General features: G+C 43.8%; 2 protein-coding genes and 1 long non-coding RNA gene across 5 annotated transcripts; 2 read left to right on the forward strand and 1 right to left on the reverse strand.

Moving 5' to 3' along the window:
* The first annotated feature begins 1,435 nt into the window (after positions 1–1,435).
* Positions 1,436–8,481, forward strand: rnf4 (ring finger protein 4). Of its 3 annotated transcripts, none has more exons than XM_022218355.2 (8): positions 1,436–1,658; positions 3,191–3,215; positions 3,801–3,990; positions 6,208–6,290; positions 6,406–6,418; positions 6,543–6,654; positions 6,847–6,898; positions 8,056–8,481. In XM_022218355.2, exons 2-8 carry the CDS (start codon positions 3,204–3,206, stop codon positions 8,203–8,205), a joined length of 612 nt encoding a protein of 203 aa, XP_022074047.1. In that variant the 5' UTR covers positions 1,436–1,658; positions 3,191–3,203; the 3' UTR covers positions 8,206–8,481. The 3 variants fall into 3 exon arrangements, with proteins under 3 accessions (XP_022074047.1, XP_022074046.1, XP_051810525.1); XM_022218354.2 differs by having other exon boundaries at positions 1,436–1,620; XM_051954565.1 differs by having other exon boundaries at positions 1,436–1,620; positions 3,807–3,990.
* A 1,318-nt stretch (positions 8,482–9,799) lies between these two features.
* sqstm1 (sequestosome 1) lies at positions 9,800–13,216 on the forward strand. The gene is made up of 8 exons (XM_022218352.2): positions 9,800–10,176; positions 10,424–10,519; positions 10,674–10,945; positions 11,557–11,725; positions 11,815–11,883; positions 11,973–12,127; positions 12,317–12,485; positions 12,843–13,216. Exons 1-8 carry the CDS (start codon positions 10,008–10,010, stop codon positions 13,001–13,003), a joined length of 1,260 nt encoding a protein of 419 aa, XP_022074044.2. The 5' UTR covers positions 9,800–10,007; the 3' UTR covers positions 13,004–13,216.
* Positions 11,407–12,922, reverse strand: LOC127535782 (uncharacterized). The gene is made up of 2 exons (XR_007944624.1): positions 12,788–12,922; positions 11,407–12,579 (listed from the first exon to the last, which is right to left on the reverse strand). It is a non-coding gene; the product is annotated as an uncharacterized LOC127535782 (long non-coding RNA).
* Positions 13,217–15,747: the final 2,531 nt, after the last annotated feature.

Below are 15,747 nucleotides of genomic sequence, written 5' to 3' on the forward strand. Positions count from 1 at the left end.
TTGCTGCATTTTTCCTGGTTAAGTGTTCATTTATGAAAACATTTGTCCCTTTAAGTTTTCTTCCTTGTTTAAGTAAAGCAGTTTTGTGTTTTCTGTTAACAAATCTCATTATCACACTTTGCTTCCCATCAACTCCTCTTTTGGGCAATGGATGACATGCCTCAATACTCTCACTGTCCAGACGAATACCTTTGAACTGCATGAAAGCAACCACCTGTTGTTCCGTAGAGCTCACATCCTGTTCAGAAGGTACCCCTCCGTTCTCATTTGTGGACAAAGCAGCAGCATAGGACCGGGGTTTAATTTGTAATCCTGTAATGATAACATCATTTATCCGCGTGTATTGCTCCAAGTCCGCCACGGTCTTCTCGAGTTGGGAAATGCGCTTTTCCTTTTCCTCATTTGCGAGCCGGAGCTCTTTAACGTCCGCAACTAACTTCAAAATCTCCATCTGCTGCGTTTTTACCACTGAAACTTCCGCCAGGAGTTCATCGATTGATTTTTTTAGGTCATCAAAATCCTCGGCGGTCGGGTTTTTCCTTTTAGCCATGTTTGACGACACTGGTCAGCTGCTGTAGGCTAACAGCTGGTAGCACACCCAGATGTTAGCTTGTTCACTCTGCAGTTTAGTTTGTTTTACTGCTTTCATAAGAATAATTAAAACCATTGAATTCATATAATAATGAACACAGATATCAGCTTTTTTCAGCATAAATGGATGTAAATGTAATTTTAATATTTAACATTGCACTTTTTTATTACTATCAGCTTTCTAATGCACAGATAAAAACAAAGCTCAACCAAAATCAATGCACAACAAAAAGAGATGATGTCTTTTCTGTTCATGAACCTGGTGCCTACATTACCCACAATGCATTTCAGCTGCAGGCTAACTAATCCAGGCATAGATGTATACAAACAATAAGTCTAAGGTCTCAATCAAAGTCTCTTAACAAGCAAATAAATACAACCACAACCACAAAGAATGTAATTTCGCCTAAAGATTCGGTTCTCAAAAAACGTTGGTCTCAGGAAAACCTAATAATTGAAAATCAGATTGTGAGTAACACCATCTTCAATGTGAGTAGCCAGGCAGAAAAGACACACAACTATGCCGCATTTTTCAAAACGAAAAGCTGCGATTTCTGAATTGAGCCCGAATCATAGCCACGTTAATAAGGTTTGTAATAAACTAAACCGTTTGTAAATCAATCAAGAATTGAGCGAGTTATGAGTGTTAAAGTGAGGAAATCATCCACCTTACCATTGACTACAGTACAGTGCGCCAGAGCAGTCCCCTGTCCTAAGATGGCCGCCAAGTGACGACGCCGCCGACTCCGTCTCGAGACATCTAGCGTTTGTATATATCTATGGTTTCACCGTCGTACTCTGGAGTTCTTAAATGTAGTTCTCTATGACGCAGCAGACGGCGCCACGGATCCTGTCAATACCTTTCGTCACCGAAGAAGAAGAAGAAGAGGAGGCGGTGCAGGAGGCCCTGTTAGCGTCATCGGTCCGGCGGGAACCGTCAGTCAGCTGTTCGATGTCGGGACGTTAAAATGTTAGAATACAACCGTTGAACTGCAGTCTGCTAACAGCTAACAACAGAACACACTGACGGTGAGTGAGGAAGCTAACAGCTAAATAAGACACTGGCGGTGAGTGAGGAAGCTAACAGCTAACTACATAACATACTGGTAGTGAGTGAGGAAGCTAACAGCTAAATAAGACACTGGCGGTGAGTGAGGAAGCTAACAGCTAACTACATAAGACACTGGTACTGAATGAGGAAGCTAACAGCTAACTACATAACACACTGGTAGTGAGTGAGGAAGCCAACAGCTAACTACATAAGACACTGGTACTGAATGAGGAAGCTAACAGCTAACTGGAGCTAGCTGTGGATTTTGTAATGCTGACAGGTGTGTTTCTAGTGCAGTTTCACTTCATGTTAGCGGATCTCCTTTCAGACCTGATCTCCAAACTTTCACTTTGATCCGCCTCCAGTCGTATGAACACAGAGACAGACTCGGAGCTGTGTGAAGTGATTTGAAGACATCTTCCACATTTCAGAACCAGTATTGGTCCGGAAGCATCATCACAAAGAGCACAACGCAGTTTGAAAATCACAAACCACTTTAGTCTTTCACTTTGACCGACAGTTTGATGCCTATCAGACAGATCTGACAGCAGCTGTGTTCTTTTGTTCACCTCAGCAGCAGGTTAATCATTAGAGAATGACTGAAGCATGAGGAACATTAAAGTGTCTGAATGACAGAATGCGTCACCTTAACCCGTTTAATGCCACTGGCAGCAGTTGTTGTCAGTTTTTCATTTTTTTCTTTGTTCTCTAAAAGTGTTGTTTTGGCTTTGGACAGCTAATGCAAATTTTAAAATTAAAGAAGAGGTTGTCTCCTCTAAATTGCATCAGTGTCATGTAACTAGTGTGAATGGTCACATGACTAGGCCTCTTAGAATTTATTTAAATACCTTAACAGATATAACTGAGATATTTTTTGTACATACATTTTTAAAAGGGTCTCCTACTGATATTTAATGAGAATTTTATGCCTGCATGCATGCATCTTTTGATCATAAGAAGAGTAAATGTAAACACGGCAGCATCTGTTGCTGCTAGCATAATCCATGGCCAATTCATAATCCATCCACAATAAAACAGATTTTGTGACTTATGGAGGAACTGCAGCAGACAGCATGACTCAACCTAAAGCAGACCCTGTTGACTTGTTCCTGCTGATGCTCACAAGATGATTCCATAAACAAAACAGCTATCAGCTGCATGAAAGCAGCAACATTATGTACACTCATCTTTTGTGAAATGCAGTAAATGCAATATTGTCAATTTTAGTTCTCTTTATAAAGTTGTGAACACATTTCTAACAATGCCTAGTTATAATATATTACACTTATTAGTGCTATTCTTCCTTTTTTTTAAAAAAAAAATGTGTAAATAGGTCAAACTGAAGAATTTGTGTAAATTTAGACTATGCGGTTTCCCACCAGTAACAATTGTTGCCGAGTATAAGAAAAAAGTAATAAATATAAATAATAAAATTTGGGATTAAACGGGTTAACAGGCTGAAGAAGCATAAATGCTCCAGATAACTGTTGTGATGAGGATACAAATAGCAGACCTGTCATTAACCTTGTGTCTCTTTCTTCTCTTCAGCCTCCTCGGTGACATGAGCAGCGCTGTAAGTTCCCTCTGCCTTTGACAGATTGTAGTTTAATGTGCAGCAGCAGCAGTCTGAAACCCTGTAATGTACTTTTCCTTTATCACATCACCACTCTGATGATCATTGAAGCCTAACCCAGTCCCTAAGATGTCAGACGCTCTGCTGTCTGCTGGTTTAATGAGCACCTTTTGATCAGGTTGTCACAGAGTCTTAATGAGTGAACTATCCTGTTACCGATTGGCTGACTGCATCTTTGAACATCAGAAATTCTGACTTGTAGAGACTCTGAGCAGCTCTCAGTCCCAACCAGAAGCTCTGAGATCTTTACTGATCTCATTTATGTGGTCAGTCTGTTAGTAATTAGTAACTATAATTATTTTTTAAAGTAATGTGCCAGAATCTGGTTAACTATGTAAATTGTGTCTGGCATTGGTTGTATTGTACTGTTCAGATTGATTAAGCCCCGCCCACAGCTGTCATGTCTTAACTGTGTGTGTGTGTGTGTGTGTGTGTGTGTGTGTGTGTGTGTGTGTGTGTGTGTGTGTGTGTGTGTGTGTGTGTGTGTGTGTGTGTGTGTGTGTGTGTGTGTGTGTGTGTGTGTAGGCTCAGAGGAAGAGGAGGACTTCGGGAAGTCCTCTGTTTTCTAGACTCCGTACCAAGACCAGCAGAGCAGCTAACAGCAGGAGGACGGCTAGCACTAACCGAGCAGCTAGTCAGACGGCTAGCAGGGCGTCTGATGGTGACCCCCCCACCCCGACAGAGACCATTAATGTGATGGACGGCACTGAGGACGGTCAGTACTAGTCAATAATAATGATTAGTGTTGTCTCCATGATACAGACTAGGGATGTTAATCAATAATAATTAGTGTTGCATTAACAGTATAGCAGCAGCAGCAGCAGAGGACCATGTCTGTCAGAAAATGTAGATTAGTTGTATTACCTGCTGGTACTCGGTTTAGTTACACGACTGTTTGCTGACGGCCTCATAGGGTCTTAGACAGTCGCACGTTCCTGCTGTTGACCTGTCAACTGTAGCATCGTGCTGATGAGCATACGATCTGAACTGAACAAGAAAGCATTTAGGTTTTACTAATGTCTCTCATTTACCAACAAAAATTACTGCTGAAGACCATGATAAACAATAAATTCACTGATGTTCTTCACCAAAGCGGAGCTGAACTGTTTTACAACCGTGCAATACTGTGGTGGAATACAAAAAAAGAAGAAAAAAAAATCATCCATTGATAGACTTTTTTTTAAAACATGAAACACATTAGAACGGCTGAAATGAGCGGACAACAGACAAATTACCATGATGGAAACTGTTGCATTGTTGTTGCACAACCCATTGTTAGAGCACTGAAAGAATGAAGGTAAATTAGATTATTTATTCCACCAAAGAGCACAGCGGAGTTATGTGACGATCAGTGTGTGTGAATCCTTCCTCTGTTACCAACATCACTCAGAAACAGACTCAGAGATTTAAATGAAGTTTTCAGGGTCGGTCAGAAATGACACAAGGACCAAATGATTAGACTTCAGCAGTGATACGGCTTAAAGTTTGGATCCACTGATTTGTTAAGGATTCGCTATCAGACAGCGGCACGGTAACCATGGCAACAACCTACATCAGCGGCCTGCTGACGATCACATGATTGAGATCCTACTGCAAATCTACCTCTGTGGACTTATCGGAAATGATACAAGGAACAGTTGATTAAACTGTGGGGGTGTTTCTGAGTCCCATCAATTCCCGTCGCCGGCTACATGCAGAACACACACCTGTCTTGGTGGAGGACTGTGCTCTCTGTTCTTGTTAATTGACGTGACAAGCTGTGAACGTGTGTGTCAGGATGTGAAATTAACTTTTTAAGCCACTGACAGATATGTCCGAATATGATTCATTCAATAGTAAATTAGCATTTTGTGGCGCAAATCTACCCCTAACCCACGTCATGTTAAACCGGTATCTGTCTGCTGCTAATGTCCCACCATGGTGTGCCAGCTATTGTGGAAATGGGTTGGAACGTTAAATAATTAATTTCGGAATAAATATTGTCAATTACAGCATTGAAACATGTTCTACAAGCAGGAAAAATGCAGCTTTTTAGCAATTGTCACTGTCTCCCGCAATTTCATCACAACAAATAAGCTTAAAACATCACAACTTTTAAGAAAAGCTGCCGCGAATTCAGGCATTTTCGGCCGCAACAATCATGAAAAACACCCGCGAAATCCTGGAGGGACTGACTAATCATCATTCTAGTCTACCTGGTCTGTGAACAAGTTTTAATGTTAGTCGTCCATCAAGGAATGCAGTGGAGTTATGTGATGGTCAGCGCTCCTCAACAACAGATTAACAGATTTGGATGAAATGTTCATGGAAGGTCACAAGAAATGATCCAAGGACCAAGTGATCAGATTCTGACAGTGATGCAGCTTATAGTCTGGATCCACAGATAAAGATTAAAGAAACGCCCCCACAATTTAATCAGTTGTTCCTTGGATCATTTCTGAGTCATCAATTCCCGCCGCCTGCTACATGTTTAGGTCACGTGATTTGGTATCCGTACATAACGTACACATGCAGAACACGTCTGTACTGCAGCCCCCTGGGCCAGGTTTCTCTTGCAAGGAGATCTCTGATCTCAGTGGGACTAACCTGGTTAAAAAAATGTGAAAGAAAGAAACAAAAAAAAAAACAATGCTGCAGCATGATGCCATAAAAATGATGTCTGTCTGTCCATCTTGGACAACTACCTGAGCCTCATGCTGATGATGCTAAGGCTGCTAATGTTGCTGAGGCTTAGAAGCCTCTGATTACTAATGAACTGATCCAGGAGCAGCTTTATACTGTAATACACAATCAGAAATGGACCAGAACCATCTAAATTATTTTTTAAAATGAGACATTCCAGGCTTGCTTTTTTTTTAAAAACTAAACTTGCAGGAACAAGTTTTCACGTGTTCTGGGTTATGGGGAGTTGACTATCACCTGCTGTGTTCAGGTGTGGAGGAAGTGGTGGATCTGACCTGTGAGGGATTAGAAGCTACTGTGGTTGACCTGACGACCAACAACGATTCAGTGCTGGTAAGAACACCCTGACCCTAACTCTGTTTACCTCTCAGTCCTGTTAACTGAGTTAGTCTGTCATATCTAACATACCTGTTGTTGTTCTCTTGTTTCTGCTGCTGTGGTGCTTCAGCTGGTGGATGAAGGTAAACCTTTGTTTCACAGATTAATCATGAATTAGGAACCTCTAATGAAACCTCATGAGAACAATCTCAGATGCAATTTTTCCATGTGAGATTTCATTGAAAGAGCATTTCTGGCCTTCATCAGGTCCTGAGAACAGGAGAGTCCCTGCAGGCGAGAGTTATGTTGTCAGTAGCGATGAAGATGAAGACACGCCCCCTGTCCTCAACGCTGCCAGTGTGTCGTCTGCACATACCAGGTAATAGACTGATAGTCAGGTAATAGACTGATAGTCAGGTAATAGACTGATCCCTGCTAGCATGATTAGAGACAGGTAATAGACTGGTCCCTGCTAACATGACTACAGATGGACCCCAGGTTCCTGCTGTCATCAGAGCTGTGGTTTCCAGTCAGGTGTGAGAACCTTCAGAAACTTCTCCATGTGTTTTAGGTCGACTCCAGGGACGATCAGCTGCCCCGTCTGTCTGGACGTCTACTCTGAGGTGAGACTGAGTGGAAAAAATGAAAAAACTGCTGGTTGCTGCATCTAAGTGAGTGTGAGGCTTTTTAAAAGCCAAACCTATTCATAGATGTTTGCTAGGAACTGGTAAAGTTTTCTCAGAACGTGTGAAGAAACCTTCAGAACATCAACCCTGATGAAAGTTTACTAAAGAACATGAAAGAAGCCTGATGGATGATGGAGAACATTCTTTGCTCAGATGAAGATCAGTTTGTTGCACTCAGATGGAGTCCAGATGACTCCAACCTGACCAGGACTACCACAGTGGATGCATGGTCCTGACAGTGAAGCATGGATGGAGGTGGGAGTGTGATGATCTGAGGCTGGATGCAAAGAAGATGAGAAGAGCATGAACAAGAGCAAAGTGAAAACTACAACCTGGACAGTCTGTCTTCAGCAGTTCCTCCCTTCTCCAGACTCTTCTCTTCCATCATTATGCTACAAGTTGATCTTTGCCTCATGTGTCCACAGGGTATTGTTCCTGAACTGCTCAGGCTCTTTCAGATGAACTCTAATCTGGTCTTCCTGTTTTTGAGGCTCATCGATGGTCTTCTTTAATTGTTGACTTTTACCTCCTGGATCTCACCAGCTGTTGTGAAGGGTTCTTCTTGACCAGGAAAGGATTCTTCTGTCTTCCACCACACTGGTTATCTGTGGTCTTCTGGGTCTTTTGGTTTTGCTGAGCTCACCAGGTCCTTCTGTCTTTTTTCAGAATGAACCAAAGAGTAGACTTATCCACACCTAATGTTTCTGTTCTCTGATGGTTTGTTTGTTTCAGCCTAATGACGGCTTCCTTCACTGTTAGAGATGCTCTTGGGACTTCATATGGAGACTTGACCTCATCAGATTCCAAATGCCAAATTATAAATGAACTCCAGACCTTTAATCTGAAATAATGAGGGAATAACATGAGAGGTGGACTGACTTTTGATACACTGAGTTTTTACTGTGGGGTTAGTGTGTGTGGGGGGTTAATATATATTATATTAAATCTAAATGTGACATCAGAGCAAATACTCTACTGTTCTACCTAGAAGTAATCAGATTACTGTGAGGGGATACACTGTGAAGTCATGTTCTGCTGAGGTTCTGCTGCAGGTTAGAGTCCTATGCTCTGATTGGCTGTCGTCTCCTCCACAGATCGTCGAGAGCGGCCGATTGGTTGTTGCCACGAGGTGTGGTCACGTGTTCTGCAGTCAGTGCCTGAGAGACGCTCTGACATCCTCACACACCTGTCCAACTTGCAGGAAAAGACTAACCTCCCGCCAGTACCACCCCCTCTATGTCTGACATCACTCTGCTGCACTCCCATTGGACGCTGGTAGTGGTGACGTAATCACCAATTATGGTGACATAATCAGACAGTGTTTGCTGCTGAAAAACTTTGGATTCTTTCATGAGGAACTTGAGCCAGAGCTGCATTTTGGTTAGAGATGAATATTGACTAATTGGTTTATTGAAATGTATTGATTATATTTCTGAGTTTATCTTCAGTTTTCAGCTCAGATTTGTGTTTGTCTGTTTTATATTCATGTGTAAAACTATAAATAAATTCTATTGACTTCATTGATCAGTTATTTGTCTTTGATCCAGTCTACTTTATTGATCCTGTGTTGTTTCAGAGTGCTGCACGCACTCTGGGACGTCAGGCCAGTTTGTTTCTGCTGAGCTTCATCTTGTGACTGTGAATCATTCCGTCACAAGGTGGATGACTCACTGTCACCTGACCCCAAACTCTGCTGCTGATTGGCTACGGGAACGTCTCCCAGAGTGATGACATACCTGGAAAAAAGAAGAAAACGGCAACCCTGAAGTAAGAGTTTAAAGAAACACCACAGAGAAAGTTCCTGTTCACTCACCACTCATTAGTTTTTGGTTCTTTCAGGTTATTCTAGGTACTAGAGATTATTATGAATATTTTAGATTTGATAGATTAAACCTTTATTAATCCCACAGCGGGGAGATTTAGTTGTTTTTCTGATTATTTTAGATTAGAGATGATTCTGCTGATTTCATCAGACAACAACTTTCAGCAGCAGGGCAGGAAAAGAGTCGTCCCAGTCTGAGGTCCTGGTCGTCTGTTCGTGCTCTGATCTGATCTGAGTTGTTGCTCCAAGAGGTGAAGGGAGTGTTAAATGAAAATAAAAAACAAACCACCACTAAATCATGTTAATTCTAATACTAATGATCAATGATGAAGGAAACCCAGAGAATAAATGAATGAAGCAGCTTTTGTGACCAGAAGCTGGAATCAGTATTTATTACAAAATGATTTGTATTTGCATCTAATTAAACCTGTCTGTGTTCGCATTAAACCTAATTAAATATGTATTTATTTACATTAAACTCTCAAACCTGACTGCATTCACACATATTAAACCTGCCTGTTTACATTAAAACTAATGAAACGTGTGTTTACACTTGTATGTCTTCACATAGCTATATTTAACATTTCTGTATTTACAATCAACGGAATTAAACTGGTTTGTTTACACTAAACTTTATTGAACTCCGTATTTACAACAAACTTTATGGAAACCTGTTTGTGTTTTCATGTTAACTGGGTTAAATGATCCTTGTGTAACTTTAATAAACCATTCTGTATTTACACTGAGCGTTATTACATCTGTGTTTATATTTAAATGCCGACAGTTAAAGCTGTGCTGAACCGTCGTCCATTTTGTTTCATGAGGATGACTTAGCATGATTTTAAAATGAACTTTAAACAGTTTGAGCCTCATTCGTCAGCTGACTGAATGTTTCGGTGACTCGGGGGAAATTCCCTCTAAGAAAAGTCCTGAGTCATTCCTCTGCCTCCCATTGGCTGCTGATCGGGTGAGACTCTCTGAGCTGACCAATGGGAGGGCGCGCCAATGTTTACTTCTGTGACGACGGCGCCGTTTATCGCGGAAGTAAACATAAAGAAGCTGAGAGATTTAAGGCTGCGTCACAAAGTTCTGGATGAAAGTGTCTGATATCTGCCCAGAGTTTGTTCACTGAGAGCGGCCAGCAGAGAGAGCTTCTGCCCGGAATCTGGTTCATTTAAAGCGGCCAGCAGCGTTTATTCCTTACTTGTGTTGTGCAGTTCGGGGATGTCGGTGACGGTGAAGGCCTACCTGCTGGGGAAGGACGAGTCGGTGAAGGAGATCCGGAGGTTTGCGGTGGATCAGGACGTTTCCTGCAGCTTCGAGTATCTGAGCAAGAAGACAGCCAGCGTGTTCAGCAACCTAAAGAGCTCCAGCTTCAGCCTGTTCTACAGAGGTGAGACACACCTGTTCCACTCAGTTCATATAGCTCAGGGGGAGCTGCTCGGGTGTGAGGTCACAGGTTACCTGGGTCAGCCCTCTTTTTTATTTCATGAAGCGCAATTTCTTGGTGAAAATGGGGACAGGTGAGAGGCCGATATGTGTTTTTCACAATAAACAGGTAGAGGTTTGTTTTACTGTAAACTTTGACGTCATGGTGATTACCTGAGAACAGGTGTGATGTCATCCTGCTGCTGTTTCAGATGAAGATGGAGACCTGGTGGCGTTTTCCTCTGACGATGAGCTGATGATGGGGCTGGGCTGCATGAAGGACGCCACGTTCCGCCTCTTCATCAAAGGTCTGAGCGTGCACGCTGTATAACACACCTGTATAATACACCTGTATAATACACCTGTATAACACACCTGTATAACACACCTGTAACACACCTGTATCACTCAGGCAGCAGCAGCAGTCCGTCTACCTGTTTTCATTTTGTTGAACTCTTTTAGAGAAAAAGGAGCACCGTCGAGACTTCCCTCTTCATGCCTTCCCGCCTTTCGCCTTTGGCCCTCCTCCACCTGGAGCTCCTCACCCCCCACCCCCTCACCTGGCCCCGCCCCCCATCCTTCACCCTAACGTCACCTGTGACGGCTGTGACGGTGCCGTGGTTGGGACGCGCTTCAAATGTTCGGTGTGTCCGAACTACGACCTGTGCTCCACCTGCCAGGCCCGCGGGACGCACACTGAGCACGCTCTGCTGCCCATCTGGCACCCGCTGCAGGTGAGCTCTGACCACGCCCACTGATGATGTCACAGCGAACACAGCGTGACGTTACTGCTGTGGGCTGATGTCAGAAAGGTGTTTAACGACACACTGGTCATGTGATAAACACCAGCGTTACTGACAGAAATAATCTGGATAATAATAATGTGGTGGATTCTGTGGCTAATCATACAGTCAGTGGTGAGAGTGGGTGTGTGTGGGCGTGCATGTGTGTGCTTGTACAGTTGTGTGCATATATGGTGGGATGGGTCTTGTTTTTTTAATGTTTTTAAATGTTATAAAAGACTTTGTATTAAATTCTTAGTATGAAAAGTGCTCTATAAATAAAGTTTGATTTGAATCATACATTGATAATACTGATAATATGGATCATTTAAAAACTGTATTGATATTTGTATATCGATAAAACATTGATAAACTTCACTATAATATTCTTTTCATTGATAATATTGATCACATTCAGTTTTTCAGTCTTTTATTGATTCAAATAAACTTATAAGATAAAATATTAAAGTAAATAAATGTCAGAATAAATACAGAGAAGATGAATCAGCCCTGCCTGCCTGCACTGTGACTGTCAGGACTCTGACGTTTTCCTGTTTCTACAGTGGTTTCCTCGAGGGAAGTGGATGAAGAGGATGAGGCACTGCATGTGGAACCAAAACCAGAACCAGAACCAGGCTCAGGACCAAGACCAGGACCCAGAGCTGAACCAGGACCAGGACAAGGACCAAGCGGGACCTTCCAGACCTGCGGCTGATTGCAGCGCCCCCTCTGGTCAGTGTGGTGTTTCTTTATAAATAACTGATAACTGTAACCCCCCCCCCCCCAATGACATCATCAATGAATCTGATCTCTGTCTGCAGCCTCTCAGGCCAACATGGCGTTCCTGAAGAACATTGGCGAGGGCGTGGCGGCCATGTTAAGCCCGCTAGGTGAGTGATGTCACAGCTACTCAGATCAGTGAAGTTCTCTGAGTAGCTGTTTGTAGAGCCGTCTGAACAGGAAGTGATGTTGTGTGCAGGTATCGATGTGGACATCGACGTGGAGCACGAAGGCCAGAGGACGAAGGTAGCCCCGCCCACTTCAGGTGGGGGTGTGGAAGGTGACGTGGAGATGAGTGGAGCTAGCAGTGAGGGCGGGGCCAGCAGTGAGGGCGGTGCCAGCCAGGGGTCAAAGGTCAGCTTGTCTTCATCATCAGAATTATCTGAACTGTTTCCAGATGTTCACAAACAAACCTGTTTAGAAACATCCAGACTCACTGAGCAGACAGAGTTACTACTTTCAGGAGCTGAATAAACCTGTTTAGTGTATCTGTAACCAGTAGAAACCAGTCTAACCAGTAGTACACCTGCCTCTGGTCTCCAGGTGAGCAGGGACTCTGATGAGGAGTGGACTCACCTGAGCTCCAGAGAGGTGGACCCATCCACAGGGGAGCTGCAGTCTCTGCAGTCCAGCGACCAGGAGCCCGTGTCCGGAGGCCAGCAGGGCCCCACAGGGCTGAGGGAGGCGGCCCTGTACCCTCACCTGCCTCAAGGTAAGGTTTAAGCCTGTTTTAATGCTTACCTCGTCTGCCAGGTCCGTGCGCCTCTGTGAAAATTTCTGTGTCGTGCACTTCCAAATTTTTCCAACTACACGGATGGAGACACACAGACAGACAGAAAGATGGCACAAGTCCAGAAATCGAGACATTTAAAAGATGAATTTTTTTGTGAAATTAAAACTAGCTGCAGCTATTCGGTAAAATGTCGTGTTAATAATGGATTAGATTTATAGGGTTAGCACTCCATTGTGAAGCACTCAAAGCGCTTCACAAGCATAACCCAGCCTTTAGCTTACCTCTGATGTCAGTCCTTGTGGCCCCGCCCCTGCTAACTTGTTACTCCTCCCACAGAGGCGGACCCCGGCCTGGTGGAGTCTCTGTCCCAGATGCTGTCGATGGGCTTCACCGATGAGGGCGGTTGGCTGACCCGCCTCCTCCAGGCAAAGAACTTTGACATCGGAGCTGCTCTAGACGCCATCCAGTACGCCAAGCAGCCCCGCCCAAAGCCCTGATGACATCATCACCACCTCACTGCTGACATCATAGTATACTTTAAACAACATGAATCTGTTTCCGTTATTTCAGAGCTCATGTTCTGTCAGTGGAGCATCATTTCTTATTGATCACTGGTAATCAACGCAATTACTCATTAATTACTGTTAACTTTTACTTATTGATTACTGCTAATCAATACTTACTGTCAATAAAACTGAGTTCAAACTGAATTAGAGTGATGTTTTAAATCACACATGATAACAAACACGTAAATAAAATAGACGAGCAAACAATAACCCCAACCCAAAGAAGATAGATTGAGATAGAGATTTGATTTTGTCGGTTAGTGTCGCTCAGCACAGAGTCTGGAAACAGCTGCTTAGTTTGTTTTGCTGTCATGGCAATGACAGGTAAATCCTCAGTGTTGGCCTGTTGTGTGGCTAATGTGGCTAATAACGTTAACGTTGATGGTCTGGACTCAGGTTGTGGCTCTGAGGAAAATCTAACGCTGCTTTCAGAGATGGTGGAACCTCCATCCAGTTCAACCCAAACCTGGACTAAAACATCTGTTAGCTTCCTCTGTGCTAAAACTGCATGTTAATGCAGTGGGCGTGGCTGGCGGCTCCTATTTCTACAAGGCCCGGGGCGAGTGGTGGGACGGCTACTGCGGCCAGAGGACGGTCATCGTGGACAAGTTTTACGGCTGGCTGAAGTACGACGAGCTGCTGCGTGTGTGCGACAGTTACCCGCTGCGGGTCCCGGTCAAGGGCTCATTTGCCAGCTTTTTGACGGAGGAGCTCCACTTCACCTCCAACAGCCACGTCTGGGACTGGTACTCGCTCCAGCAGTTTGACGCCGCCGCCATCATGCGTCGCGTAGAGAGCTACCTATGCTGGGACGAGGCCAGTTCCGACTTTGTAGAGCTCCGGGACCTGCCGGGAATCACCGACCTGCGCTACGGCTACTGATGGGGACATGCGTGCGTGCCGTGTGGAGGATCGGTTGCTGTAGCAGCGGTGGCAGCAGCAGAACCATCAGCGGCAGAGAAGCTAACCCTAACCCACTCCTCCTCCTGCCTGCCAGACCTTATATCTTTCTTTCTTTCTTGGAAATTGTGGACTGTACATAGTTTTTGCACAATTGTTTGGAAATTAATATTAGTTGATGATAGGCCAATCGTTATTTATTTGAAACAGACAAATCGTTACCCTCACTGTATGTACGTATTTCGTCTATTTCATCGTTTTACATTTTATGATTGAGATAACTATTGAGATACAGATGATAACTAAGACCAATTGTTATTTATTTACTGTGATTTGTTGGACGGACAATGCTGCTGCTCCTTTGGACAACCTTAATCGTTTTGTAATATAGTTTTGTACTGGAATCATCAACAGATAGTTCTGTAGATTATTTGAATCAGTTTATTTGAGCTTAAAATTGAGTCCAATTAACACTGCTGCTTTGCCTAATAAATTGATCCATTTGATTGAGCACTTATGTTTGTCTCTGACTGAAGCAAACTCACTCAGCCAGTATAGTAAATGGCTGGTAATACAACGAATACCTGAGAAATACGCGGTGACGCAACTCGGCAACAAGGAGACAGATTTCCCCGCGCGCGCGCGCACACACACACACACACACACACACACACACACACACACACACACACACACACACACACACACACACACACACACACGGTGGGACGTGACGTCAAAGTGACCGTTGGCGACCGTTGGTGGTATTATTCGGCAACGGCAACAGACCTCTGCATCAGGGCTTAGCATGGCATGAGCTGCTAGCACAGTGCTCTAAGCGGTGACAGTAAACGCGCGCGCGCACACACACACACACACACACACACACACACACACACACATTGAAGCCGTGCTAACCCTGCAGGTAGGCAGACAGGTTAACCCTGGCAGATGCTAAGCCGTCGGACAAATTGGCATAGCACGCCGGCCGGCCACACGTTTCAGACCACTCACTAACCATGCATTTAATTGGAGAGTTGTTAAAACACAAAGACATCCTTACCGCCATGGTGTGGGGGAATGCTGCTGTGGCCGCGTGTCTCTCTCCATGCTATCGCCGTGTGTCTACATTCATCAAGTGAGAAGCATGTGCTCATCGAGGAACATCCTGTTTGCCTTTTCACAGTAAAAGGCTAGTCATGGTTCTTCTTCTTCTTCCGGCTGGCTCTTTCACAATAAGATGCTGGAGAGATGCTTTTGTTGCTATAAATGGCAAATTGTCAATGATAAATGTATATTGGTGCGTGTGTGTCTGTAGCCTAACCCCAAGCTGTGTGTCGTTTGTTGGTGCGGTCGGCATGCGATGGCGTGTGGCGTGCGTCTGCCAGCTTTGTAGTTATGTTTTTTAATTAATATTTAATTTTAATATAATTACAGTTAATAATTCTATATGTCTAGACTTATGCGAAGCCTAGCCTCAAGCTGCTGCTGCGGCGGCGGCGGACGTGGCGTGTGGTCGTCGTGTGTTTTTGGCCACGCTAGTGGCAGAATGTGATGGGGTTAGGCTTTAACAGGCAATGTCAATGTAGTGAATTGTGTTCTGCGTTGTGTTTGATTTCGTATTAAACAACACAAGGATGGTAGCTTCGAACGGGACATTTATTTTCCTTCCCATGAGGAGTCGCCATAAAAAGAGGAAGCAATACGAACAAAACACCCAATGTTATAAACACCTTGACAAAAACACAGACTATATTAACTAAACAAAACGTTCC

This window comes from Acanthochromis polyacanthus, chromosome 10, assembly GCF_021347895.1.
Source record: "Acanthochromis polyacanthus isolate Apoly-LR-REF ecotype Palm Island chromosome 10, KAUST_Apoly_ChrSc, whole genome shotgun sequence".
NCBI lineage: Eukaryota > Metazoa > Chordata > Actinopteri > Pomacentridae > Acanthochromis > Acanthochromis polyacanthus.